This window comes from Nomascus leucogenys, chromosome 19 (assembly GCF_006542625.1).
Source record: "Nomascus leucogenys isolate Asia chromosome 19, Asia_NLE_v1, whole genome shotgun sequence".
Lineage (NCBI taxonomy): Eukaryota > Metazoa > Chordata > Mammalia > Primates > Hylobatidae > Nomascus > Nomascus leucogenys.
In genome coordinates, this window is record NC_044399.1 from 61,805,542 (window position 1) to 61,831,474 (window position 25,933).

Genomic DNA, 25,933 nt, shown 5'->3' on the forward strand with positions numbered 1-25,933 from the left:
TCAGGAGTTTGAGACCAGCCTGGCCAACATGGTGAAACCCTGTTGCTACTAAAAATACAAAAAATTAGCCAGGCATGGTAGCGGGCACTTGTAATCCCAGGTACTTGGGAGGCTGAAGCAGGAGAATTGCTTGAACCAGGAGGAGGAGGTTGTGGTGAGCCGAAACCACCCAATTGCCCACTCCAGCCTGGGCGACAGAGCGAGACTCAAAGAAAGAAAGAGGAGAGAGAGGGGAGAGAGGGGAGAGAGGGGAGAGAGGGGAGAGAGGGGAGAGAGGGGAGAGAGGGGAGAGAGGGGAGAGAGGGGAGAGAGGGGAGAGGGGGAGAGAGGGGAGAGGGGGAGGGGGGGAGAGACAGAGAGAGACAGAGACAGAAAGGGAAGGGAGGAAGGGAGGGAGGGAGGGAGGGAGGGAAGGAGGAAGGAAGGAAGGAAGGAAGGAAGGAAGGAAGGAAGGAAGGAAGGAAGGAAGGAAAAGGCCAGGCAAGGAAGGAAGGAAGGCAAGCAAGAAAGAAAGAAAAGACCAGGCACGGTGGCTCATGCCTATAATCCCAACACTGGGAGGCTGAGGCAGACAGATCACTTGAGGTCAGAAGTTTGAGACCAGCCTGGCCAACATGGTGAAACCCCATCTCTACTAAAAATACAAAAACTAGCCAGGCATGATGGCAGGCACATGTAATCCCAGCTACTCCAGAGGCTGAGGCAGGAGAATCGCTTGAACCCGGGAGATGGAGGCTGCAGTGAGCCAAGATCATGCCACTGCACTCCAGCCTGGATGACAGAGCAAGACTCCATCTCAAAAAAAAGTACCAATCCTACACAAACCCCTTAAGAAAACACACAAGTAAAGAGCACTCTCCAAGCTAACATCATTCTTAATGCATAAAGACTGAAACTCAACGCTTACCACACACATATAAAATTTTAATTCAAAATAGGTAATTTACCTAAATGAAAAACCTGTAATTATAAAACTTAGAGAAGAAAACATAAGTGAAAATCTTAGTGACCTTGAATTTGGCAAAAACTTCTTAGGCATGACACAAAAAGCACAAAAAATGAACAATGAAAATAATACATTGGGGCGGGGTGTGGTGGCTCACACCTGTAATCCCAGCACTTTGGAAGGCCGAGGAGGGTGGATCACCTGAGGTTAAGAGTTCAAGACCAGCCTGGCCAACATGGTGAAACTCCATCTCTACTAAAAATACAAAAATTACCTGGGTGTGGTGGCACACGCCTGTAATTCCGGCTACTCAGGAGGCTGAGGCAGGAGACTTGCTTGAACCCAGGAGGCAGAGGTTGCAGTGAGCTGAGATGGCACCATAGCACTCCAGCCTGGGCAACAGAGCAAGACTCCATCTCAAAAAAAAAGTACATCGGACTTGATAAAAATAAAAAATGTACGCTCTCCAAAGGATACTGTTAAGAAAATGAGGCAATACTTCTTTTAATAATCTAGATACGACAAATATATAGATACATGTCTTCTAAGTAATTTTACTTACAATAATCAAAAACTGGAATAGGTGATTGGATAAACAAATTGTGGTATACCCATACTCAACAATAAAAAGGAATGAACTAAGACATGTCAGACATGGATAGATCACAGAAGGATTATGGGAAGCAAAAGAAGCCATAGACAAAAGAGTTCCCATGAAGCTCAGAACGTATACAATGTATCATGATAGAAAGCAGATCAGTGGTTTCCTAGGAGCTGAGGTTAGTAGGAAGTGGGGGAGGAGGACTGACACGGGTGGGTGCCAAGGAGGATGGGGTGCCAAGGAACGTCCTAGAGTGTTAGAAATGTTGTTCATCTTCATTTTCGTGATGGTTCTATGAGTTTATGACTTTGTCAAAATTTGTTACAATGTGCACATATAATGAGTGCATTCTAATACAGATATATGTGTATATATATATATAAACTAAACTGCAAAGTTAATTTTGTTTTTTTTAAGATGGGGTTTCACTCTTGTTGCCCAGGCTGGAGTGCAACGGCGCGATTTTGGCTTACTGCAACCTCTGCCTCCCAGGTTCAAGCGATTCTCCAGCCTCAGCCTCCCGAGTAGCTGGGATTACAGATGCCTGCCATGATGCCTGGCTAATTTTTTCGTATTTTTAGTAGAGATGGGGTTTCACCATGTTGGCCAGGCTGGTCTCAAACTCCTGACCTCAAGTGATCTACCCGCCTCAGCCTCCCAAAGTGCTGGGATTACAGGCGTGAGCCACGGCGCCTGGCCTGATTTTTTTTAAAAACCAGCAGCAACAATAATCCAGAAAATTGGTAATTGGATGAATAACACTGGGGTATGGGGACAACACAAGCAAAATTCAACACCCAATCATGACAGAAATTCTCAAACTAGGAACAGAAAGCAACCTCTTCAAGCAAAAAAGGCATCAACAAAAACGTGCAACTAACATTACATGTAATGGTGAAAGACTAAATGCCTCCCTACACAGGAACAACGTAAGAATGTCCATTCTAACTCTGTAATCATGACTACACTTCAAAGGAGTCCTCAGTAGGACCCCGTAGTACATTTTGATGACAAATCTGCTTTCTTAGTCTCTGAGAGGGCCGTTTTATCCCATCCTTTCCTATTTTTCTTTAAACGTCTTACACCCATATCCTTGGTCTACTCTGAGATGATTATTTCACCTCATACTTTATTTTTCACAAGGTAAATCAATCTCTTACAAACTCTTCCTATGATAAAGTCTTCCTTCCTATCTACCATCCCTTCCTTCCTTCCTACCTACTAAACAAATCTTCCTACCATCAATCTCTCAAGAAGAGAGAGGTCTTTATCCTGGCCATCACTCAAGACATGCCGAGTTATCTGGCCAGCTTAAAACTCAACCACAACTTGGGAGTATAAATATAGGTCTTACCCCAGAAATTCTAGAGAATTGATAAGTTTTCTATTTATCAACTCCTATCATGGAAAAGCAAAGACAAGTTCAACTCCTGAAATCAGCATAAAGCCACAGTAAGAAGACAGAAATAATTAATACCCAACTTTTGGTTCCTCGTTTTTGTAAATAGCTCTTGCCACTTAAAAAAAAAAAAGGTAAATTGGGTGGTTTCTGACCAACATGTGTATTAAATAGGAAAAGTAAAGAAAAACACAAAAAACACGTGCAATTTGCATAGTATTTGTTCCTTACCTGCTGGTGGCGGGTGCTGGGAAATGTATACTGGACAGAGTGAGGAGGATAACGACTTTGTTCTGTGCTGAATGCTCCTTGGTTGGGAGGATAACCTGAACTTGACATTATCAGTAAAGAAGTCCTCACCAGACTGTGAGATCAACGCCAATAAACAATCATGTTTCTAGGAAACAACCTAAACAGGATGGGAAAAAAATAGAATTAATAAGAACTAAAACACCAAGTGTACTTCTAATAAATTATAACTATAGCTACATAAATAAAACCACAATTACCAGTAAAAGCTTCCTCTCATGTATTTACTTAATAAAAGTTACCAAGATTTGAAAACATTAATGCGTCATTTCTTTTTATGCTTAAAATAGGTTAATATGTGACAAATAATATAATTAGCTATATAAAGTAAAAACAGTATATAAAAACAGCATAAAATCTGGCACATAGTAACTGCTCAGTAAATATCTTTCTATAAATGTCTGAGAAATATAAAGACAAAAATACATGGTTTTAAATTTGGGAGTTGATAAGTCAATTGCGAAAAGAATTCAAGAGTAGTTTTAAGGTAAGCATTTGTGCAGAGGAAGTATTGTCTTTATTAAATAATTCTGAAGCAAGGATGATAAAATACTAAGTTTTGTAACCACAGATGGTAGACAGATGGACATTTGTTATACTACTCTTTGCATGCTTCTATGGACCTGAAATAGCAAATAAAGAAAAAGAAGGCCAGGAGCAGTGGCTACTCCTGTAATCCCAGCACTCTGGGAGGCTGAGGTGGGTGGATCACTTGAGGTCAGGAGTTCGAAACCAGCCTGGCCAACGTGGTGAAACTTCTTTTCTACTAAAAATACAAAAATTAGCCGGGCATGGTGACATGCGCCTGTAATCCCAGCTACTTGGGAGGCTGAGGCAGGTGAATCACTTGAGCCTGGGAGGCAGAGGTTGCAGTAAGCTGAGATCACGCCATTGCACGCCAGCCGGGGCAACAGAGCGAGACTCCGTCTCAAAAAAAAAAAAAAGAAAGAAAGAAAAACAAAGTCATCCTCATTATAAAGTATATTCCTACTTATCCACAATTATAGACTAATTTGATTTGTCTGTCTTTTCTTGTGCCAATGCCACACTTTTCAAATTACTCTAGTATTATGAAGTTTCATATCCAGCAGGGCAAGTTTCACCTCACTGTGCTTTGCTGTTGCTGCTACTTTCACCACCTTCCCAGCTATTCTAGCACATTTCCTCTTACACACAAGCATCAGAGTTAGCTTGTCAGGTCCCAGAGAAATTCTGGATGAGAACACATAAATATTGAATTCACAGACTGACTAACGGGAGAACAGGTACCGTTATACTCCTGAGTATTCCCATCCTAAAACATGATTATCTATGTTTACGTTTCAGGATAGCACAAATATTTATGTTATACATAATTAATATGGGAGCATTTTACATAAATATGATAGAGAATATTACATATGTATAAAAATGTGTGCCATAATATATAATTTCTATCTTAATTATATATAAAACTCCCATGACAAAAATTTTATATGCACATATACACATATGCATGTGTGTACATACACTCTTACTTTAAGACAAGAGTTCTATTATTACCTAATTGGGTGGTTTTAAAAAAATAGAATTTATATATGATAAAAATTATATAATTGTATATATAAAAATATAACATATAATTTTATATCTATAAAATCTCCACGCATTTAGTATTTTATTAGTAAAGTTTTAATTTTGTTTCCATCATTTCAAGGGATTTGGGAAGAGGGCAAATTCAAAAAATAATTCACTGTGACAACTTGATCAATTTCCCAGTTTTTATCAATACATTCTTTATCCAGTTAGGTTTAGAACTCATGCACAGTGGCTCACGCACTTTAGGAGGCCAACGCAGGCAGATCACAAGGTCAGGAGTTCAAGGACAGCCTGGCCAACATGGTGAAACCTGGTCTCTACTAAAGATACAAAAAATTAGCCGGGCATAGTGGCGCATGCCTGTAAACCCAGCTACTCGGGAGGCTGAGGCAGAAGAATCACTTGAAGCCGGGAGGCAGAGGTTGCAGTGAGCCAAGATGGCGCCACTGCACTCCAGCCTGGGTGAGGGGTCCAGACTCCATCTCCAAAAAAAAAAAAAAAAAAGAACTTTAAAAACTGTATGTGGTACCATGTAATATATAAATATTTTAAATAAATATACCATCCTTCCTCCTGATATCACGTTTCCTGCTGTTGTGAAAGCTGACCAGGAGAAGAGTCAGAAGACTGACCAGCTGTCCCTCAGTCTGTTTTCTCCCTGCTCCCTTCCTGAGGCATGGAGATCAGCAAATCTTAAGGATTAGAAGGTTGAGATTACCCAACTAACACTGATTTGACAGGTGAGAAATCTGAAGATAGAGAAAGTCAATAATTCCTCTAATATCACAAAATTGTCAGTGGCAAAATGGGAAAAACTAATGTTTTCTGCAATGCTTTGCAGCTTTCTCAGCAAGCAGTGAACTAGGAGGAGCTGAGATGTTCAGTGAGACCACACATTAAAACCACCTGAGGAGCTTTCGCCTCATCTATACACCTGCAACTGCTCCAGGTGGAAGGGGAAAAGCCAACATGTGGCATTGTGGGGAGGGTTGATCTTTTTGGAAATAAATATTATATGCAGGACTTAAAAAGTACCACAGAATATAAAGTGAAAAATCTCCTCGCCCTTCTCCTCCAGCTGCTACCCAGTTACACTCCCAGAAGGCAACCAAAGTTACTAGTTTCTAGAGTGTCCTTTAGAAATATCCTACACATACATACACTCACACTTTTTCCCCTACGTAAATGGTGGCATACTATAAACACACTGTTCTGTATCTCGCTTTTATTACTTATTACATCTTGGTTGGCCAGGCGCAGTGGCTCACACCTGTAATCCCAGCACTGTGGGAGGCCAAGGCGGGCGGATCACGAGGTCAGGAGATCGAGATCATCCTGGCTAACATGGTGAAACCCCGTCTCTACTAAAAATACAAAAAAATTAGCCAGGCGTGGTGGCGGGCGCCTGTAGTCCCAGCTACTCAGGAGGCCGAGGCGGGAGAATGGCGTGAACCCAGGAGGCAGAGCTTGCAATGAGCCAAGATCACGCCACTGCCCTCCAGCCTGGGCGACAGAATGAGATTCTGTCTCAAAAAAAAAAAAAAAAAAAAAAAAAATCTTGGCAATTATTCTCATGAATTTATGGTTCTTTCTATCGCTAAAGAGTATTTCGCTATATGGGCCGGGCGCAGTGGCTCACCCCTGTAATCCTAGCACTTTGGGAGGCTGAGGCGGGTGGATCACCTGAGGTCGAGAGTTCGAGACCAGCCTGACCAACGTGGCGAAACCCCATCTCTACTGAAAATACAAAAATTAGCCAGGCGTTGTGGCACATGCCTGTAATCCCAGCTACTCGAGAGGCTGAGGCAGGAGAATCGCTTGAACCCAAGAGGCAGAGGTTGCGGTGAGCCGAGATCATGCCATTGCACTCCAGCCTGGGCAACAAGAGTGAAACTCTGTCAAAAAAAAAAAAAAAAAAAAAAAAAAAAGAATATTTCACTATATGAACGTTCATGCATTTTGTAAAAGTTTTCCAACTAATTCTGATCTGCTGTCCTAAAACATGCTTTAAGTGATCTATCTCTGCGTTCTCCTCCCAACTCAGATATCCCAAATAAATAAAGCTATAAACGGAATGAAGAGGCAAAAAAAAAAAAAAAAAGATTTTAACCCAGGGTCATCCAATTTTTTTCTAACAGTGGCCTAAATTATTAGAAACCCATGAGGTACAATTTTTTAATGCACATTGTTTAACTTTCAGCTATGGTGAGTCCTGAGTTCAACAATTACACTCAATGTCACTCAAAGTCACAAGTTAAGTGACTTGTCCATTTTTTCCCTCATCTCAGTAATCCTTCCTTGTTGTCCTAGTTTTGTGGTATGACTTTAGTGAAGTTTAACGTTATCTCAAAAAAAAACAAAAGTCAGTTTTATTTAAAAGTACTATCCGCCCAATACAGAAGGAAAAAAAAAAAAAACACACACACACACACACACTAGCAAAATCAGGAAATTAGCCCCTACTAGCAAACAAATTTACAGGTCAAAGCAAGCCCTTCCTGTCCTCACATGAACTGCAGCCTGGAGACCACGACAACCTCCTTCCTCAAAACTTATCCATGAGATACACGGCAACAGGGCTCAGATCTTGTTTTTTAACCAGAATGTTTTCCTCAAAAGTCTTAAATGAAAGCTAAATGTACAAAAGATACAATGGAGAAACATTCTAATCTAGTGAGAATGGGAGACCTAGGATTCATCTTCTCAGTCTCTCCCTGCCCTTTCCCATCCTTCCCTCCATTCTTCACTCCAGTCCTGGCTCACTAAGATACCTCGGCAGAATACTCTACATTTGAAACCCACTGAAATAAAAGAATCTAGTTTAAAGTTCAGACTGAAGGGGAAGGGAGCACCTTAAGTGACAGTATCAAATTATAATTTCAGTTCTTAGCACCAAAACTCATTAACTCAGGGTAGTTACATGGTTGACTCATGAACTGAAAAAATTCTATGAATTGTTTAAGAAATCTGATCAAGATTTTATAAGCAACTTCCTCATCTCTTAAATATCAACATATAATGTTTTAGGATGGGAATAATATAGTAATAATTATATGTCACTGTCATAAAAGACAATAGCACTTCTAACTGAATTATACAGATAAACCCAGAACTAGCCTCTTATATATTGCAAACAGGTTAATACAATATTGCAAAATGAAATTGACCTTTTTAAATCTTCTCATATTAAATAAACACACACATATTTACTCAACAGGAAAATCTTGCAACAACAAAATTTCAAATACTATCCTGCCAAAAAAAAAAAGCAATTTTTCCTCTCAGCAGGAACTCCTGGCTTTTGGCCCACAACCTTTGCATAACCAAAATGTGTTATGCAGAGGTGTTCAAGGTGGCCTAAGCTATCTTGGAAAAAAAGCTAAAAATGGCCAGGCACAGTGGCTCACGCCTGTAATCCCAGCACTTTGGGAGGCCAAGGCCGGCGGATCACAAGGTCAGCAGATCAAGACCATCCTGGCCAACATGGTGAAACTCCATCTCTACTAAAATACAAAAAAAAAAAAAATTAGCCGGACATGGTGGCGTGGACCTGTAGTCCCAGCTACTCGAGAGGCTGAGGCAGGGGAATCGCTTGAATCTGGGAAGCAGAGGTTGTAGTAAGCTGGCATTGCGCCACTGCACTCCAGCTTGACAACAGAGCAAGACTCCATCTCAAAAAAAAAAAAAAAAAAAGCTAAAAATATACTTCACTGTGGCAGGACTGCAGATGCCACTTCAGATGAGCAAGAATGAATCCACCAGGCGTCACAATAGAGGTGAGGCCTACATTTCACCAAAGCAGAAAAAGGATCCTACAAAATATGTAATTTTTACGTGATAAAATAATAAAACCTCCTGATACAAAAGTATGGGATAGGGCAATGCCTCTATGACATTCAAATGCTAAAATATTAGTTATTAAACTGAGGAAAATTAGGTCACACCAGTTCCCAAAAAGCTGTCCAGCTCTAGACCAATTCTAAAAGTATGTTAGGCAAGACAAAGCTAAGAAGGACCTGGGCATCCCAACACCTAAAAATTCTCCAACCTGGGGATAATTTAAAGAAAGCCGACCTCCTAAACTTATTACAGAGTCCAGCATCCAGGAGAGGAAAGACTAGAAATTATCTAAGTGAATTCTGTAATTTGTACAAGACCAGAGTGGTGCTATACTGGAATAAATTTTCTCCTGTAAAATAAACTAAAGCATTCTTCCCTTTGGGGGGAAAAAAAAAGCTACTGCTTCTCAGCCTTTTGGTTAAGATCTAATCTGGGGGAATGCCATTAACAAGGTATTTTATTTGCAGCCTCTTTTGACATCATGACATTTTACTTAAAGACAGAGAAACAAATGGAAGCTAAAGAAAAAGCTTTTTAGTTAACCTATCCTACCTCTTATAAAGTATGATAAGGATATAATTATTTGATAAATCTATGGGTACACGTATTCAATAAGTAATTCTGGCCAGGCACAGTGGCTCACGCCTGTAATCCCAGCACTTTGGGAGGCCGAGGCAAGTGGATCACTAGAAGCCAGGAGTTTGAGACCAGCCTGGCCAAAAAGGCGAAACCCCGTCTACACTAAAAATACAAAAACTAACCGGGCATAGTGACACGTCTGTAATCCCAGCTACTCAGGAGGCTGAGCATGAGAATCACTTGAACTCAGGAGACAGAGGTTGCAGTGAGACAAGATCATGCCACTGCACTCCAGCCTGAGCAACAGAACAAGACTCTATCTCAAAAAATAATAATACATAATTCTTAAATGAAAGAAAAATGATGCTACTTTACCTCTACATAAAGTGCTGTCCCAAGACAGCAGTACAATGTAACAATATCCAACTGAGAACTCGGTGGTATATCGGCACTACATTGAACTAATTCTCTGAACTGAACAACACTCACTCAACTTATAAGAACAAACTTATTTCAAAGCCAGCCAAGTGCGGTGGCTCACGTCTGTAATCCCAGCACTTTGGGAGGCAGAGGTAGGTGGATCACTAGAGGTCAGGAGTTCAAGGCCAGTCTGGCCAACCTGGCGAAACCTTGTCTCTACTAAAAATACAAAAAATATGGCTGGGCGCGGTGGCTCACGCCTGTCATCCCAGCACTTTGGGAGGCTGAGGCGGGAGGATCACGAGGTCAAGAGTTCAAGACCAGCCGGACCGACATGTGAAACCCCATCTCTACTAAAAATACAAAAATTAGCTGGGCGTAGTGGCGCACGCCTATAATCCCAGCTACTTGGGAGGCTGGGGCAGGAGAATCGCTTGAACCCAGGAGGCAGAGGCTGCAGTGAGCAGAGATTGCACCACTGCATTCCAGCCTGGGCGACAGGGCGAGACTCCGTCTCAAAAAAACAAAAATACAAAAAATTAGTCAGGCGTGGTGGTGCGCACCTGTCATCCCAGCTACTCAGGAGGCTGAGGCACAAGAATCACTTGAACCTGGGAGGCGGAGGTTGCAGTGAGCCGAGATCGCACCCCTGCACTCCAGGCTGGATGACAGAGCAAGACTTCATCTCAAAAAAAAAAAAAAGAACAAATATATTTCGCAACCAAAATGGATGACTACATGCCAATTCCCTCCTTGATTAACACAAAGGACGAACAAAGAAATTGAGATAAGAAAAATTGTAATGTAGATATTTGGCCTGAATTAATAGATATAACAATATCTAAGTGGATATTACTAAAGAGTTACCATTTATTGAGCTCTAGATATATACTAGCCAGTGTACTAAGACTTGGTGTGTGCATGAGCTCACCTAAAAGTCTGGTTCCACTATTATCTCTAAGGCTGTAGGGAAGCTACATAACTTCCTCAAGCTATGTTTTTCTAACTCAGAGACAGATACCTTAGAGATCATCTGCTGCTGCCTCCCCATTGACCCACTAACAGAGACTACAGGTTATTAAGCAATATAAATCAAGGGTTATGAACAGACTCTGTTTTTTGCTGCACCCCTCTCAGCACCCCCGAGCTCCATAAATCTTAAAGTCAAATGCTTTTAGCCTACTTTATTTTGGTACACACCTTAGAAACAAACAGAACTATCAAACACCTGTGAAGGCAAAGCTCAGCTCTGTTCTGCTCTACATGGCCTCTGCAGCAGCTAGCAGTACTTAGCTCTCAGTAACACCCACTCCAACAGCAAGTTGTTTAGCTGTTCCTTACACACACACACACACACACACACACACACACACACACACTCTGAAGCTTCCCAGGCCTCTCCATCTAACTACCACCATCCTTACCTCTTGCTGCAAAAAAACTCCCAACTGGGCTTCCCGCTTCAATACTTTCTCAACTCAAAAAGCCAAGTGTTCTTTTTAAACCTTAAATCAGAACATGTCACTCTCCTGCTTCAGATTCCCCAAGGATTTCCTAAGCACCGCAAATAAAGTCTAAACTAGTTACGATGACCCAAGGCTCTACTTGATTTGGCCTGCTTACTTTCCAGATTGCTCACTAGGTCCCAGCAACATGAGTTTCCTTTCAGTTTCTTCAGGAGCCCTTCTCTGCTAACTGGGCGTTTGTCCTTCTTTACTCTCTGCCAGGAACGCTGTTCCTGGCTCATTCATGTGGCTAGCTCCTCCTCAAACTTAAGGTCTCGGTTCAAATGTCATCTCAGAAGAGTCTTTCCAACCACTCTACATATAAGGTAAGTTCCCACTAGTTACTCTCAATCACATCACCCTTTTGGTTCCTTTATAGGTTTATCATAATCTGAAATGGATTACGTACTTCATTTTATTTGAGTATATTCTGTCTTCTCACTAGAATAAAAACTACCTGTTTGATTCTCTACAATATTTGTTGAATAAAATAAACAAACTCCCATTCATGGGTGTGATTTTTTTTAAAAGAAATAAGTAAGAAATATACAAGATTTATTTGTACAGGACTTATTTGAAGCAAAGTTTGAAAAATCTACTGAGGGACATAAAAATCTATTTGAACACAGGACAGAAAGTACATAAAGATGTCAATTTCCCCAAACTTCACCTACAATTTCAGTATTCCCAATCAATATTCAGCATTCAGTAAAAATCTCTATGATTTCTTTTTGAATGTCACAGAATGACTCTAAAGTTCATCTAGAGGAACACATAGACCAGAATTGTCAAAGTCTGAAAAAAAAAGAGTAATGAACAGGTAACTAACCCCATCTGTATTAAAATTATAAAATGATAGTAATTTAAAGTATATGGTAATCAAAGAGATCAAAATAAAATAATAAGAGATCAAAATAAAATAATACACAAGAGATCAAAATAAAATAATAAGACCAATCAGAAATAGTCCCAAACACATTTAGTAAATGACAAAAGCTGCAATTCTAATAGTGGGGCAAAAAACAGATTATTCACTAAATGGTGCTGACACAACTAGCTAGTTGGGGAAGAATTCACACACAATTTTATCCCCCAAAATATGTCTCACTTCTATTACATACCAGAAATAAATTCCAGATGAATCAAAGAATTAGAAGTTTTAAAAAGAGAAGGAAAAGAAAAGGAGAAAAAGAAACCACTGAAGTATTAAATTACAATCTGGGAACTTCTTTGTTTTAAAAACACAAAAAGGCATGCAGTTAAAAAGTCTTCCTCGGCCGGGCGCGGTGGCTCAAGCCTGTAATCCCAGCGCTTTGGGAGGCCGAGGCGGGCGGATCACAAGGTCAGGAGATCGAGACCATCCTGGCTAACACGGTGAAACCCCATCTCTACTAAAAATACAAAAAATTAGCCGGACGTGTTGGCGGGCGCCTGTAGTCCCAGCTACTCGGGAGGCTGAGGCAGGAGAATGGCGTGAACCCGGGAGGCGGAGTTTGCAGTGAGCCGAGATCGCGCCACTGCACTCCAGCCTGGGGGACGGAGCAAGACTCTGTCTCGAAAAAAAAAAAAAAAAAAGTCTTCCTCTCACTCCTTCTTATTATGACAACCAATGTTTCCAAGTATCATATATCCTGTGATATACAAGCAAACATGTATACATTGTTTTTCATCTTTAAAGCAAAGACACATAGAGGCATATAATGTTCCTTGCTTTGTTTTTCTAGTTTAGTAGATAGGTGAATATTTTACATTTTGGAGTAAGGAAAGTCTTAAATAGAGCACAAAACACAAAAGTCACATAAATAGAGTAACAAGAGTCATAGCTAACATTTATTATTTACTTACTTTGTGCCAGCCACTATGCCTAATGCTATTTACATTATCTCCATTTTACAAATAAGGAAATTAAGGTGTACAGAGGTTAAATAATGTGCCCAAAGTCCCACAGCAGCACGGTGCTGGGTTTGGACATATCTGACTACATAACGTTACAAAAGAATAGCTAGGAGGATATGTGCACGCATATGAAAAAAGTGAGTAAGGCCAGGTGCGTTGGCTCATGCCTGTAATCCCAACACTTTGGGAGGCCCAGGCAGGCAGATCACCTGAAGTTGGGAGTTTCAGACCAGCCTGACCAACATGGAGAAACCCCTTCTGTAGTAAAAATACAAAATTAGCCAGGCATGGTGGCGCAGGCCTGTAATCTCAGCTACTCAGGAGGCTGAGGCAGGAGAATCGCGTGAACCCAGGAGGTGGAGGATGAGGTGAGCTGAAATCCTGCCATTGCACTCCAGCCTGGGCAACAACAGCAAAACTCTGTCTCAAAAAAAAAAAAAGAAAGAAAGAAAGAAAGAAAGACAAAAGTGAATATGTAAAGAACTTTTTAACCTGTTAAAAACCAATAACCCCAACAGAAAATAACCAAAGAACAAAAGTAGGCAATTTATAAAAAACATATGGCCGGGCTCAGCGATGCACGCCTGTAATCCCAGTACTTCGGGAGGCCGAGGTGGGTGGATCACCTGAGGTCAGGAGTTCGAGACCAGCCTGACTAACATGGTGAAACCCCGTCTCTACTAAATACATAAATTAGCCGGTCGTGGTGGCAGACGCCTGTAATCCCAGCTACTCAGGAAGCTGAGGCAGGAGAATCGCTTGAACCCAGGAGGCAGAGGTTGTGGTGAGCTGAGATCAAGCCATTGCACTCTAGCCTGGGCAACAAGAGCGATACTCCGTCTCAAAAAAAAAAAAAAAAGAAAGAAATACAACTCTCCCCATATTAAAAAATGTTCAGCCTCAACAGTGATTGATAAAAGGCCAATCAGAATCACATTTTTTCAGTTCCTAAATGGTCAAAATGTTTTAAACTGTAATATCTAGTATTGGCCAGCGTATGGGGCACACCTGAATACTACAGGTAGCTTTACAAATTGGTACAACAATCTTTTGGAAGGAAAATGTATAAATATCTATCTTATCTACATTATTCACATCTTTTGATTCAGCAACTCCAATTCTAGGAATCTATCCTACAAAGCTGTTTGTACAAGTACACAAAATACATATACATATGTACATGTGCATAAATATTCATACACACACACACACGATTGTTTATAGCTTTGTTTTTCTGGCAAAAAAAAAAAAAAATTCTAGTGACCGTAAGTTGATTAAGTAAATTATGGTATTTTCTTTTTTTTTTTTTTTTTTTTGAAACAAAGTCTCACTCTGTCGCCCAGGCTGGAGTCCAGTGGCATGATCTCAGCTCACTGCAACCTCCACCTCCCAGTTTCAAGTGATTCTCCTACCTTAGCCTCCCGAGTAGCTGGAATTACAGGCACATGCCACCATGCCTGACTAATTTTTGTATTTTTAGTAGAGATGGGGTTTCACCATGTTGGCCAGGCTGGTCTTGAACTCCTGACCTCCGGTGATCCACCCGCCTCGGCCTCCCAAAGTAGTGGGATGACAGGCGTGAGTCATGGTGCCTGGCAAATTATGTTATTTTCATGTACTAGAAATGGGATATTAAGTTGCTGTTAATGATTGATAGAAGTAACTGAAATAAATAGACAAACTTGGAACAGTAGTATATAAAAGAATAGTATATTATGATCCCGTAATATAGAAAATTATACAAACACAGAAAAAAAACTGGAAGAATATGCAACAAACTCAGTAGATTACATCCAGGAAGTGGTTCTTTCAATTTCAGTGTATATATATAAAATAATGTATTACTTATAATTAGTGAAAGATAAGATTTTAAAATAGCATATCCTCCTTCATGCATTATAATGATTTTGTGTGAATATAAAGTAACTTCTTCCTCCCCCCTCAACAGAATGTATATACTCCTACATCAGGTATATTTACATTCTGCATATTTTAGGTTATATCTCCTAGATAGCACAAGTTTTGATTTCATTCCAAATACCTCCAAATACATAAAAGTTATTGTAATTAAAAATGAATTAAAAAATCTTAAAAGTAATGCAAAGTTAAACATCTTTGAACAGAAACTCAAAGTCATGATGATGACTACTTAAAACAAACATTTTCAAAATTACATAAATCTCTATGTTATTGCCAGGGGAAATGAATTGCCTAAAACAAATTACTCTGAATGTGAACTGTGTATGACAGTGATAATGGCAAGAAGAATGTCAGTTCAACAAATTATGGGGTAAAGGGGCAATCTATAAGCATAAAGGTGACTCTCATCATAAATCTAAGAGTCAAATTTTCCTAGAAAAATGTAACCTTGGCCGGGTGCGGTGGCTCACGCCTGTAATCCCGGCACTTTGGGAGGCCGAGGCAGGCGGATCACGAGGTCAGGAGATTGAGACCATCCTGGCTAACACAGAGAAACCCCATCTCTACTAAAAATACAAAAAATTAGCCGGGCGTGGTGGCAGGCGCCTGTAGTCCCAGCTACTCTGGAGGCTGAGGCAGAAGAATCGTGTGAACCTGGGAGGTGGAGCTTGCAATGAGCCGAGACGGTGCCACTGCACTCCAGCCTGGGTGAGAGCGAGACTCCATCTCCAAAAAAAAAAAAAGAAAAGAAAAATATAACCTCAATATATTTGGTTTTGATATCAGTTTATTTGTGTATAACAAAGAATAAAAACAGCCAAACAGCCCAAATTTTGTTCCTCAAGTATACTGTAATGGGGGAAAGAAATCCAAATAAGTTGGAATTCTTGATTTTTCCTTTACTCCTGACTAATCTACTTAAGAATTTAATTTTTTATATAAAACTAGTCGATATTATTCTTTCAAAGGGAGTCCTAAATTCTATTATAATCCTCTCAACCAACCGTTCCATATTTCTTTTTTTTTTTTTTTTTTTTTGAGACGGAGTCTCCCTCTGTCGCCAGGCTGGAGTGCAGTGGCACAATCTCGTTTCACTGCAACCTCTGCCTCCTCGGTTCAAGCGATTCTCCTGCCTCAGCCTCCCGAGTAGCTGGGACTACAGGCGCGTGCCACCATGCCCAGCTAGTGGTTTTTTTTTGTGTGTGTGTGTCTTTAGTAGAGACGGGGTTTCACCATGTTGGCCAGAATGGTCTCGATCTCTTGAGCTCGTGATCCGCCTGCCTCGGCCTCCCAAAGTGCTGGGATTACAGGAGTGAGTCACCGTGCCCGGCCAACCGTTCCATATTTCTAACTCACAGTTTTTTCCTAGGATTGAAACTACTCCAAAATTCCCTGCATATATAAATTAAAACATTATTGCATTCTAGTATTATCTAGAACCATGAGTGCTGTCTAGGATGAACCAATCCCATGTTTACTTTCTCTTCCTCCCCAAAATTCCAATAAACAGATTTTTTTTTCTTTTTTAAAGAAATACTTTTAACTGGGCTCAGTGGCCCACACCTATAATCCCAGCACTTCAGGAGGCCAAGGTGGGAGGATCACTTGAGCCCAGCAATTAGAGGTCAGCCTGGGCAACATAATGAGACCCTGTTTCTACAAAATAAAAAAATTGACCAGGTGTGGTGGCACACACCTGTAGTCCCAGCTACTCGGGAGGAGCGCGTGAGCCCAGGACTCGGAGGCTGCATTGAACTATGATCACACCACTATACTCCAGTCTGGGCAACAGAGACAGACCCTCTCTGTAAAAAAGAAAAAACAAAAAGAAATATTTTGATAATTTACTAATTACAGCTATGTTAGTCACTGACATTGGTGAAATTTCTACCTGTTTTTTAATTTCCAAAAACTATTCAGCATCAAACTGCCATATGTGTATCAGACATCTTCTACAGCATCCACACTAACTCTAGCTGCTAAGCTCTTTTTTATGCATTCAACAAGTATCTACTACTCCTGGACACAGGGTGTCATTCTGGGAGTGGGAAAAGAGGAAAAAATTTTTTAAAAACTCAGATGCAGACATGCCTATAAAGGGCTTATGGTCTAGAGGCAAAGGATCAAGAGTTTCCAGAATAAAAAATATACATTTTGGAGAAGAGTAGGAATAGGAGAGACACTTCCTGGATGATGTAATATGTGATCAAACCCTTGGAAAATAGGATAAATTTAGACGTAGTAGAGTTTGGAAGAGTAAGGGAGGAAAGGAGTATTCCAGAAACAAGCATAGTAACAAGAAAAAAAAAAAATTCTTCTTAATGCAACACAAAATAGCCCAAGTAGAATAAAGAAATATGCCATGCTTCAGTATTTATGTAAAGATTATCAGCTTAATAAGAATATGCCTTCTCCTTTACAATAAATTTTATAGGCCGGGCATGGTAGTTCATGCCTGTAATCCCAGCACTTTGGGAGGCCATGGTGGGAGGATTACTTGAGCTCAGAATTCAAGACCAGGCTGGGCAAAAGAATCAGATCCCATCTCTATTTTTAAAAAATTACAATAAATTTTATAGCATGAATACACACAGAAAATGAATATTACAAATGAGCTTTTTGATGTAAAAAAAAAAATCATAAAGAATACAGTCGGCCAAGTGCGATGGCTCACGCCTGTAATCCCAACACTTTGGGAGGCCAAGGCGGGCAGATCACTTGAGGCCAGGAGATCAAGATCAGCCTGGCCAACATGGCAAAACTCTGTCTCTACTAAAAATACAAAAATTAGTTGGGCATGGAGGCATACGCCTGTAATCCCAGCTACTTGGGAGGCTGAGCATGAGAATCGCTTGAACCTGAGAAGTGGAGGTTGCAATGAGCTGAGATTGTGCCACTGCACTCCAGCCTGGGCAACAGAGCGAGATTCTGTCAAAAAAGAAAAAAAAAAGTTCATGTTTGTGCTATTTATCTAAGCTTTTATATTAATATAACAATTGAAATCCTTCATACTTAAAAAAAAAAAAATCCAGAAGTCTTGAGAGTAGGCAAAACAAGCAACAGCTAATTTATAAAATAATTTAACCTATTTGTAGGCCGGGTGTGGTGGCTCACACCTGTAATCCCAGCACTTTGGGAGGCCGAGGCGGGAGGATCACCTGAGGTCGGGAGTTTGAGACCAGCCTGACCAACATGGAGAAACCCTGTCTCTACTAAAAAAGACAAAATTAGCACAGCGTGGTGGTGCATGCCTATAATCCCAGCTACTCGGGAGGCTGAGGCAGGAGAATTAATTGAACCCAGGAGGCAGAGGTTATGGTGACCTGAGACAGCGCCATTGCACGCCAGCCTGGACAACAAGAGTGAAACGCTGCCTCAAAAATAATAATAATAATAATAATAATAATAATAATAATAATAATAATTTAACCTATTTGTTTGGGCCTCAGAGGTATTTAAACCACTGGCATAATAAAATTTCCATCATTATAATACTTAAATTCCATGAAGTGTCACTGGATCCAGATAACCTCAAAGACATTTTTGTTTAAGAAGATATTCATCAAAGCAGATTAAAAATTAAGCAAACTAAATAATTCCTGGTGATCACTGTAACACTGACATAGATCAGTATCAATTTTTTCAAACTATATTTTCATTGCCAAAATGTAATATTAAGAAGTATCTTAAATTCAATACCTAAGCTAAATATCCAAAGTAATCTCTCATTTCCTATTCACTCCAATTTTTTTTTTTTTTTTCTTGAGACAGAGTCTCGCTCAGTCACCCAGGCTGGAGTGCAGTGGTGCAATCTCGGCTTACTGCAAGCTCCGCCTCCCGGGTTCATGCCATTCTCCTGCCTCAGCCTCTCCAAGTAGCTGGGACTACAGGTGCGTGCCACCAGGCCCAGCTAATTTTTTGTATTTTCTTTAGTAGAGACGGGGTTTCACCATGTTGGCCAGGATGGTCTCAATCTCCTGACCTCATGATCCGCCCGCCTCGGCCTCCCAAAGTGCTGAGATTACAGGTGTGAGCCACCACGCCCAGCCAATTTTTGAGTGTCAATCATCAAATCGATTCATCCCATGGATGATACAGTGTTAACACAGTGAACACTATAATAGATATGAAAAAACTTAGATTCTGCTATTGCCCAACTTTAGCAATTTAGGCAGGTAAATCACTTCACTTCTCGGACCTTCAGTTTTATCGAAAGTAAAACAAGACTAGATAATCTGACTCTACCTTCTATAAATTAGCTCTTTTTATTTTATTTTTATTTTTATTTTTATTTTCTTTGAGAGACAGTCTTGCTCTATCACCCAGTCTCAAGTGAGTGCAGTGGCATGATCACGGCTCACTGCAACCTCAACCTCCCAGGCTCAGCTCCCCAAGTAGCTGGGACCACAAGCACACTCTGCTAATTTTTTAATTTTTTTGTAGAGATGGGATCTCGCTCTGTTGTGCAGGTTGGTCTCAAACTCCTGGCCTCAAGTGGTCCTCTCAACTCAGCCTCCCAAAGTACTAGGATTATAGGCATGAGCCACTGTGCCCTGCCATTAACATTTTATTTTAACCAATTTTGTTGTTTTTGAGATCGTTGTTAAATAGAAGTAACAGCAGCACATACGGAAGAAGCAAACTGTCTGAAGAACTCCATAGGAACATTTGCAGTGTTTCGTACAGTCTCAGACTTTCAAATGCAAAGAAAAAAAAATAGGTTGTATCTGAAGACTATTCTAGTAATATTTTGACCACACAAGCTACTGGGGTAGGAAAAAAATGGTAGAAGAACAGTATAAGTGTTCAAGGAAAAATGCCACCACAAGAAAACCAAAATAAAAAACAGATGCTCCACATACGGTTATTACTACATTACAGAAGCTTTTCATAGTTTTCCAGTGCTCTTAAAAAGTGCTAATAGAAAAAGAAACAAAATGTTTTCTTAACCATTTACATGTATACATGTATTTTTTGCATCCTCAAACCTGAAAAGGACCAAATATAAGATAATCTATAGGGCCAGGCACAGTGGCTCACACCTGTAATCCCAGCACTTTGGGAGGCCAAGGCGGGTAGATCATGAGGTCAGGAGATCGAGACTAGCCTGACAAACATGTCTCTACTAAAAATACAAAAATTAGCCAGGCATGGTGGCGCATGCCTGTAATCCCAGCTACTCAGGAGGCTGAGGCAGGAGAATCGCTTGAACCTGGGAAGTAGAAGTCGCAGTGAGCTGAGATGGCGCCACTGCCCTCCAGCCTAGGTGACAAGAGCGAGACCCCATCTCAAAGAAAAAAAAAAGATAATCAATAGACTAAGTTATTTGTGAATATAACTGATCTGCTCGACTATACTTTATAACTTTCTAGTATTTAGTAGTGTGCCAGAACATAAAAAGCACCTCATACTGGTTGAATAAGTGAGTAAACAAAAATATATGAATCTCTAATCTACAAATAAGACTATACATAATAAATTCTGATCAGCCTTTACTAGTTGTTTTATATCATAGTCTAGTAAAATCCAGTATCTGAAGTAAAAGAACAGATGGAACTAAATATGCAAGAGTTCCATCATTCCCAGGCATCAATAAGAATTTGAAATTACAACTAAGACAGATCACAGAATACAATTAAAACCAAATAACCAAAACATATTTTTTAAAAAACAAACAGCCTGACATTCACCTACATCAACCCCCAGTCTATTCAAAGGCCTTTGCCTTCTACAGCAGATAACAAAGGTAAGAAAAGAAAATCTCACCAATTCATAACACAATTTTTTTTAATGCTTTTAAGGCCAGGTGCAGTGGCTCACCCCTATCATCCTAGCACTTTGGGAGGCTGAGACAGGCAGATCGCTTGAGGCTTGAGCCCAGGAGCTCGAGACCAGCCTAGGCAACATGGTTAAACCCTTTCTCTACAAAAAAAAAAAAAAATTTAACCAGGCGTGGTGGCCTGTGCCTGTAGTCCCAGCGACTTGGGAGGCGGAGGTGGAAGGATCACCTGAGTCCAGAGGTCAAGGCTGCAGCGAGCCACTGTACTGCAGCCTGGGCAAAAGAGACCCTGTCTCAAAAAAAAAAAAAAAAAAAAGCTTCAAAAAAGTTATTGACTAATCTAATCTTGCCTATAAGTTAATTTCCATCATTTCCTTCTTTTTTGATTAAGAGGATAGGCAAAACACAAATTTTACTGTTTTTTAAATCCAACAAGATATTCAATTAAAAATAAGCCAGGCACGGTGGCTCATGCCTGTAATCCCAGCACTTTGGGAGGCCAAGGCGGGCGGATCACAAGGTCAGGAGATTGAGACCATCCTGGCTAACACGGTGAAACCCCGTCTCTACTAAAAGTACAAAAAAATTAGCCAGGCATGGTGGCATGCGCCTGTAGTCCCAGCTACTCGGGAGGCTGAGGCAGCAGAATTGCTTGACCCGGAGGCGGAGGTTGCAATGAGCTGAGATTGTGCCACTGCACTCCAGCCTGGGCGACACAGCAAGACTCCGTCTCAAAAAAAAAAAAAAAAAAAAAAAAAGATAAAATCAGCGAAGGGCCTATCCTGCTCTCAAGAGATAAAATAGGTACATAAATACCTACAAGATAGAAAGTGCAAATGCCGCGAGAGATGTGCAGAAAAAACATTACAGGAGCCCAGAGGGAGCTGTTACCACCTCACAGAAATATAACCCCTTCAATCTGTTTAAAACAATTTGATAACTATTAACTCCCTTTAGGCTCACAACAGCCAACCCTAGGAGAGTAGATGTTTACCTAATATTCAAGATGAGGAAACTGAAGCACAGAAAGGTTGATCAAGTTCCAAAATGTCACATAGTTACAGAAATAATCAAGATACTTTGTATTATATTTTCTCCGGGGGAGTAGTTCAACATATGGCAAGCCTTTTGTAAAAGGAAAGAGTATTTTAGTATTGTAAGTAATCAGTTCCTACTGTGAGCATTTTATACATAGCTATATCCATATATACAATTAATCTTGATTTCCATTAACAGGTGTGTTTAAAGCAAGGCCAAGCAACTGGGTACTATAAATATTAAAATAAATAAATAAACTTCCACCGGATGTTAACAGAAGAAGAAAAAAAGATACAAGATTTCTCTCTCCAGTAACTTGAGGTTACTTCTTCTGTAATTGTTACCCTTGTCTAAATAACATTCTAAAATTGGTCTGCTCCTGAGCCCGGGCAAGTACAAGTTGGTTCATCCAATAAATATCTTCATGAAAAGGTACATCAAAACATTTTTAAAAACTATTAAAAATTAAACAATGCTATCAACTCTTCAGTTATCCACAGGACAATCACATGTGACCCAGCATCAGCAGCTATTGATCAAGATATATTAAACGAATGAATGAATCTTTGTAGGCATTTTTAAATCCCGGGCCTGTTTGTTGCTCCTTACACAGTGCCATGTTCAGCCTTCCATCACTGCCTCACCAGGATGCACACAAGGAATGTAAATTTCAATATAATTAGGATATAATTAGAGAAGCAAATCTGATGCAGGTTTACATACTAATCCCAAAGATTAGAATTACCTATACCACTACTCTCCAAGGTTAACTCTGTTGAAGAGGCACCGCAGCATGCAACATCACATAAAGAAAACTGACACTTCCTGAGCAAATAGTTTTCGTCCATATCACTTATTCCCATCCATTCCTTTAATACATGACTATTCCCGATCCAGTTAATTGGAAGAATTCAGTCTCCTCTCCATAAAGGCTGATTTCACAACTACAGTTTCTCAAATTCCTCTCTCCCCAAAAAGGGGTGCACTCACGGACTTCGCTTAAGAAAACACCAACAATAAACGGCAGAAGGTATAGGGTTCAGATCTTTGCCATCTCCACCAGTACCCAGACTTCGCCATTACACCCTGAAGCGGTCTGTTAGAAAGGTGAACTAATTTACTCTGCACGCACTTGTCCATGGCTGTCAACCTCCCTAGCCCCTTCTACACTCCCAAGTCGGCCACCAACTCCGCCTCAGTGAGCCCAGGCCCGCCACCTGCGCCGGCCCCACCCGGGGCCCCGGCTGCCCGCTCTCCCTCGCAGGCCCTGCAGGCTCCGCGCGCCCCTCCGCACAGGACACCTCGGGGCCAGCCCCGGCCCGGCCACAGCCCATTCTTCCTCCAAACTCCATAAGCCTCCGCTAGCCCAGCCCGAGCTCCCCGCCGCGCCCGGCTCTCTCCTGGGCTGCCGAGGGGAAGAGGCCAGGCGGCCAGGACGGGTCCCGACCTGCCCAGGCCTGCGACACCCCCCGCCCGGCGGAAAACCGTCCCAGCGGCTGCTGCCCCAGGAGCCCTCGGAAGCCCCCGGACTAGCAGGAGCCCGGAGGCCGGGGTTGTAGGCGCCAGGGCCTACTCACCGGGAGCTGGCTAAGCGTGGGAGCCGAAGGGCGCCCCGGCCTGAGGAGTGGGACGCGGCCCCGGCGCGCGGCCCTACACCGGGACCTCGCTTGGCGCGGCGAGCCGGGCGCTCACTCGGGCCGCCGCCGCCGCCGCGGCTGCTGCTTCGCCACCTTGGCCGCCATCTTGACTCAACCCCTCTCCCTCCCCCCAGCCCGGGGAGCCGCGGCTAAGGCGGCTCCAGCGCCGGCTCCTCCTCCTTCCGGAGAGTTGGGAGACTGACTCCCTCCGCTGGCCGGGCGCCTCTCCTACCTCGGCGGAGCTTCCTGGGTCGCGCCGCGCCCGGTCTCATCACGTCTCGTCTAGGCCTGGCAGCGGCGGTCTTCTCGGACGGATACGGGGCCGGGCAGCGCCCAGCCGGATCCAGCGCGGCTGCCATCGTGTCCTGGGCTTGTGCGCCCCCCGCGAGCCCGTCTGTTTCGCGCGCCCGAGGCCTTCCCCAGGCGTGGGAAAAAGAAAAACGCCAGGCCGTGGAAGGGACCCTGCAACCCCTCCGCGGCGTGGCGGGGCGGCGGCGGCCTCCTCCGGCCGGAGCTACGTAGAGGGAAGCCGGGTTCCCTCGGGGCTGGGAGCCGGAGGGGTGCATTTCGACCTGCCCAAGATTACTTTCTAGGACTCTGGCTGGAATTCGCACCAAGCCCTCACTGAAATTCCGGGCGAGGCCGATTTGTCCACGATGTTGCTCATTAACCTTAAGTTACTTGCAAGAGGAGCCTGTGGCCTTCGCGACTGTTAAGTGCACACTCAGCCTCACCCTGCTGGGGAAACGACGGTTCCTCGTAACCGCACGCATACTTTCCTTTAGAAAAGCAAGGCCCGACCGGACGCAGTGTGTCACGCTTGTAATCCCAGCACTTTGGGAGGCCGAGGCGGGCCCATCACTTAAGGTCAGGAGTTCGAGACCAGCCTGACGAACATGGAGAAACCCCGTCACTACTAAAAATACAAAAATTAACCGGGCGTGGTGGCGCGCGCCTGTAATCCCAGCTACTGGGGAGGCCGAAGTGGGAGAATTGCTTGAACGCGGGAGGCTGAAGTAGCAGCGAGCCTAGATCGCGCCACTGCACTCCAGCCTCGGCGACGGAGCCAGACCCTGTCTCAAAAAAAAAAAAAAAAAAAAAAAAAGGGCCGGGCGCGGTGGCTCAGGCCTGTAATCCCAGCACTTTGGGAGGCCGAGGCGAGCGGATCACGAGGTCAGGAGTTCGAGACCAGCCTAGTTAATATGGTGAAACCCTGTCTCTACTAAAAATACAAAAATTAGCCGGGAGTGGTAGCGCGCGCCTATAGTCCCAGCTACTTGGAAGGCTGAGACAGACGAGTCGCTTGAACCCAAGAGACGGAGGTTGCAGTGAGCCGAGATCGCTCCACTGCACTCCAGCCTGGGCCACAGAGCCTCTCAAAAAAAAAAAAAAAAAATGTAAAAGTCATCCAAAAGTGAGAAGGAATAACAAAGTTGGTGTAACTGGCTATTTTGAAAAACTGTCATACGGATAACGGGCTGTCTAACCCTATAATTACTAGAAAGGCCCGAGTTTTAAGAAATGACTTCGAAAATGAGTTGAAGAGGAAAGAACTCTTCCTACAAGAAATGGGAGCTTATATATAAGACGCTTCCTTTTAAACCGATTGTACAGTGTAGTAGGAGTAGGGTAGGAAACTGGACGGCATGGAGACTTCTGTGTTAAAACACAAGAGAACCCTTAACGTTAAAACCTCAAGCTTCCGGAGCCTGTCGGCGGGAGGGACTTAACAGCGGAACCCAACATCTCCAGGTGCTGTTTTCCAGCCGGAGTCAGGGTCAGAGGCAGCCTTTCCTACTGCGCAGGCTCAATGCTGCTTATCCATCATGGAAGCAATGTGGCTCCTGTGTGTGACGGCGGCGGTCTTGGCATGGGGCTTCCTCTGGGTTTGGGACTCCTCAGAACGAATGAAGAGTCGGGAGCAGGGAGGACGGCTGGGAGCCGAAAGCCGGACCCTCCTGGTCATAGCGCACCCTGACGATGAAGCCATGTTTTTTGCTCCCACAGTGCTAGGCTTGGCCCGCCTAAGGCACTGGGTGTACCTGCTCTGCTTCTCTGCAGGTAGGAGGCCATAGGAGGGGCGATGGGAGCTGGGGCTTTGAAAGGGATTTAAGTGCTAACCGATCTCAGTCGCCTTCTTCTCGAAGCGTTTTCCCTAGGGAGCTAAGTGAATACACCGAAGGTCTTACCTCTGAACCCCTCAGAGGCTAGAGACAGGAGCGGCCAGCTTACCTGGTGGGTTGGGGGACGTCGGCAGCTCGCGTACTACGCTAGTAGGATTGAGGAGCAGAGAAACAGTTGCAGTTGGTTGCATTCAGTACCTACATTTCTGTTGGGAACTCCACCTGTGCTTGTTATTCTGTGGAACTTTTTTTTATTTATAGAAGGAGCAAGAATATTGACCTTACTATATAGTACACGAAACAATCTATGCTGTATCGTGCCTGCTCAATCCTTAAAGTTAACTTCTAATGATAGTAAAAGAC

At 42.5% G+C, this 25,933-nt stretch overlaps 2 protein-coding genes across 13 annotated transcripts in view; one reads left to right on the forward strand and one right to left on the reverse strand.

Annotated features, from left to right (window-relative positions):
- NCOR1 (nuclear receptor corepressor 1) overlaps nt 1-24,478 on the reverse strand; it is a 185,631-nt gene extending 161,153 nt beyond the window's left edge. For 11 of the 12 annotated variants that reach the window (XM_030799750.1, XM_003262619.4, XM_030799747.1 and 8 more), the window contains exons 1-2: nt 23,388-23,588; nt 3,178-3,355 (exon numbers count right to left, since the gene is read on the reverse strand). In XM_030799750.1, coding sequence (XP_030655610.1) covers nt 3,178-3,285 — 108 coding nt within the window. In that variant the 5' untranslated portion in view covers nt 3,286-3,355; nt 23,388-23,588. Of the gene's footprint in view, nt 1-3,177; nt 3,356-23,387; nt 23,589-23,679 lie in introns of those variants that run through there. The other variant, XM_030799740.1, reaches the window with a different exon arrangement.
- A 353-nt stretch (nt 24,479-24,831) lies between these two features.
- PIGL (phosphatidylinositol glycan anchor biosynthesis class L) overlaps nt 24,832-25,933 on the forward strand; it is a 102,121-nt gene continuing 101,019 nt past the window's right edge. Inside the window, exon 1 of the mRNA XM_003262618.4 lies at nt 24,832-25,508. Coding sequence (XP_003262666.1) covers nt 25,274-25,508 — 235 coding nt within the window. The 5' untranslated portion in view covers nt 24,832-25,273. The remainder of the gene's footprint in view (nt 25,509-25,933) is intronic.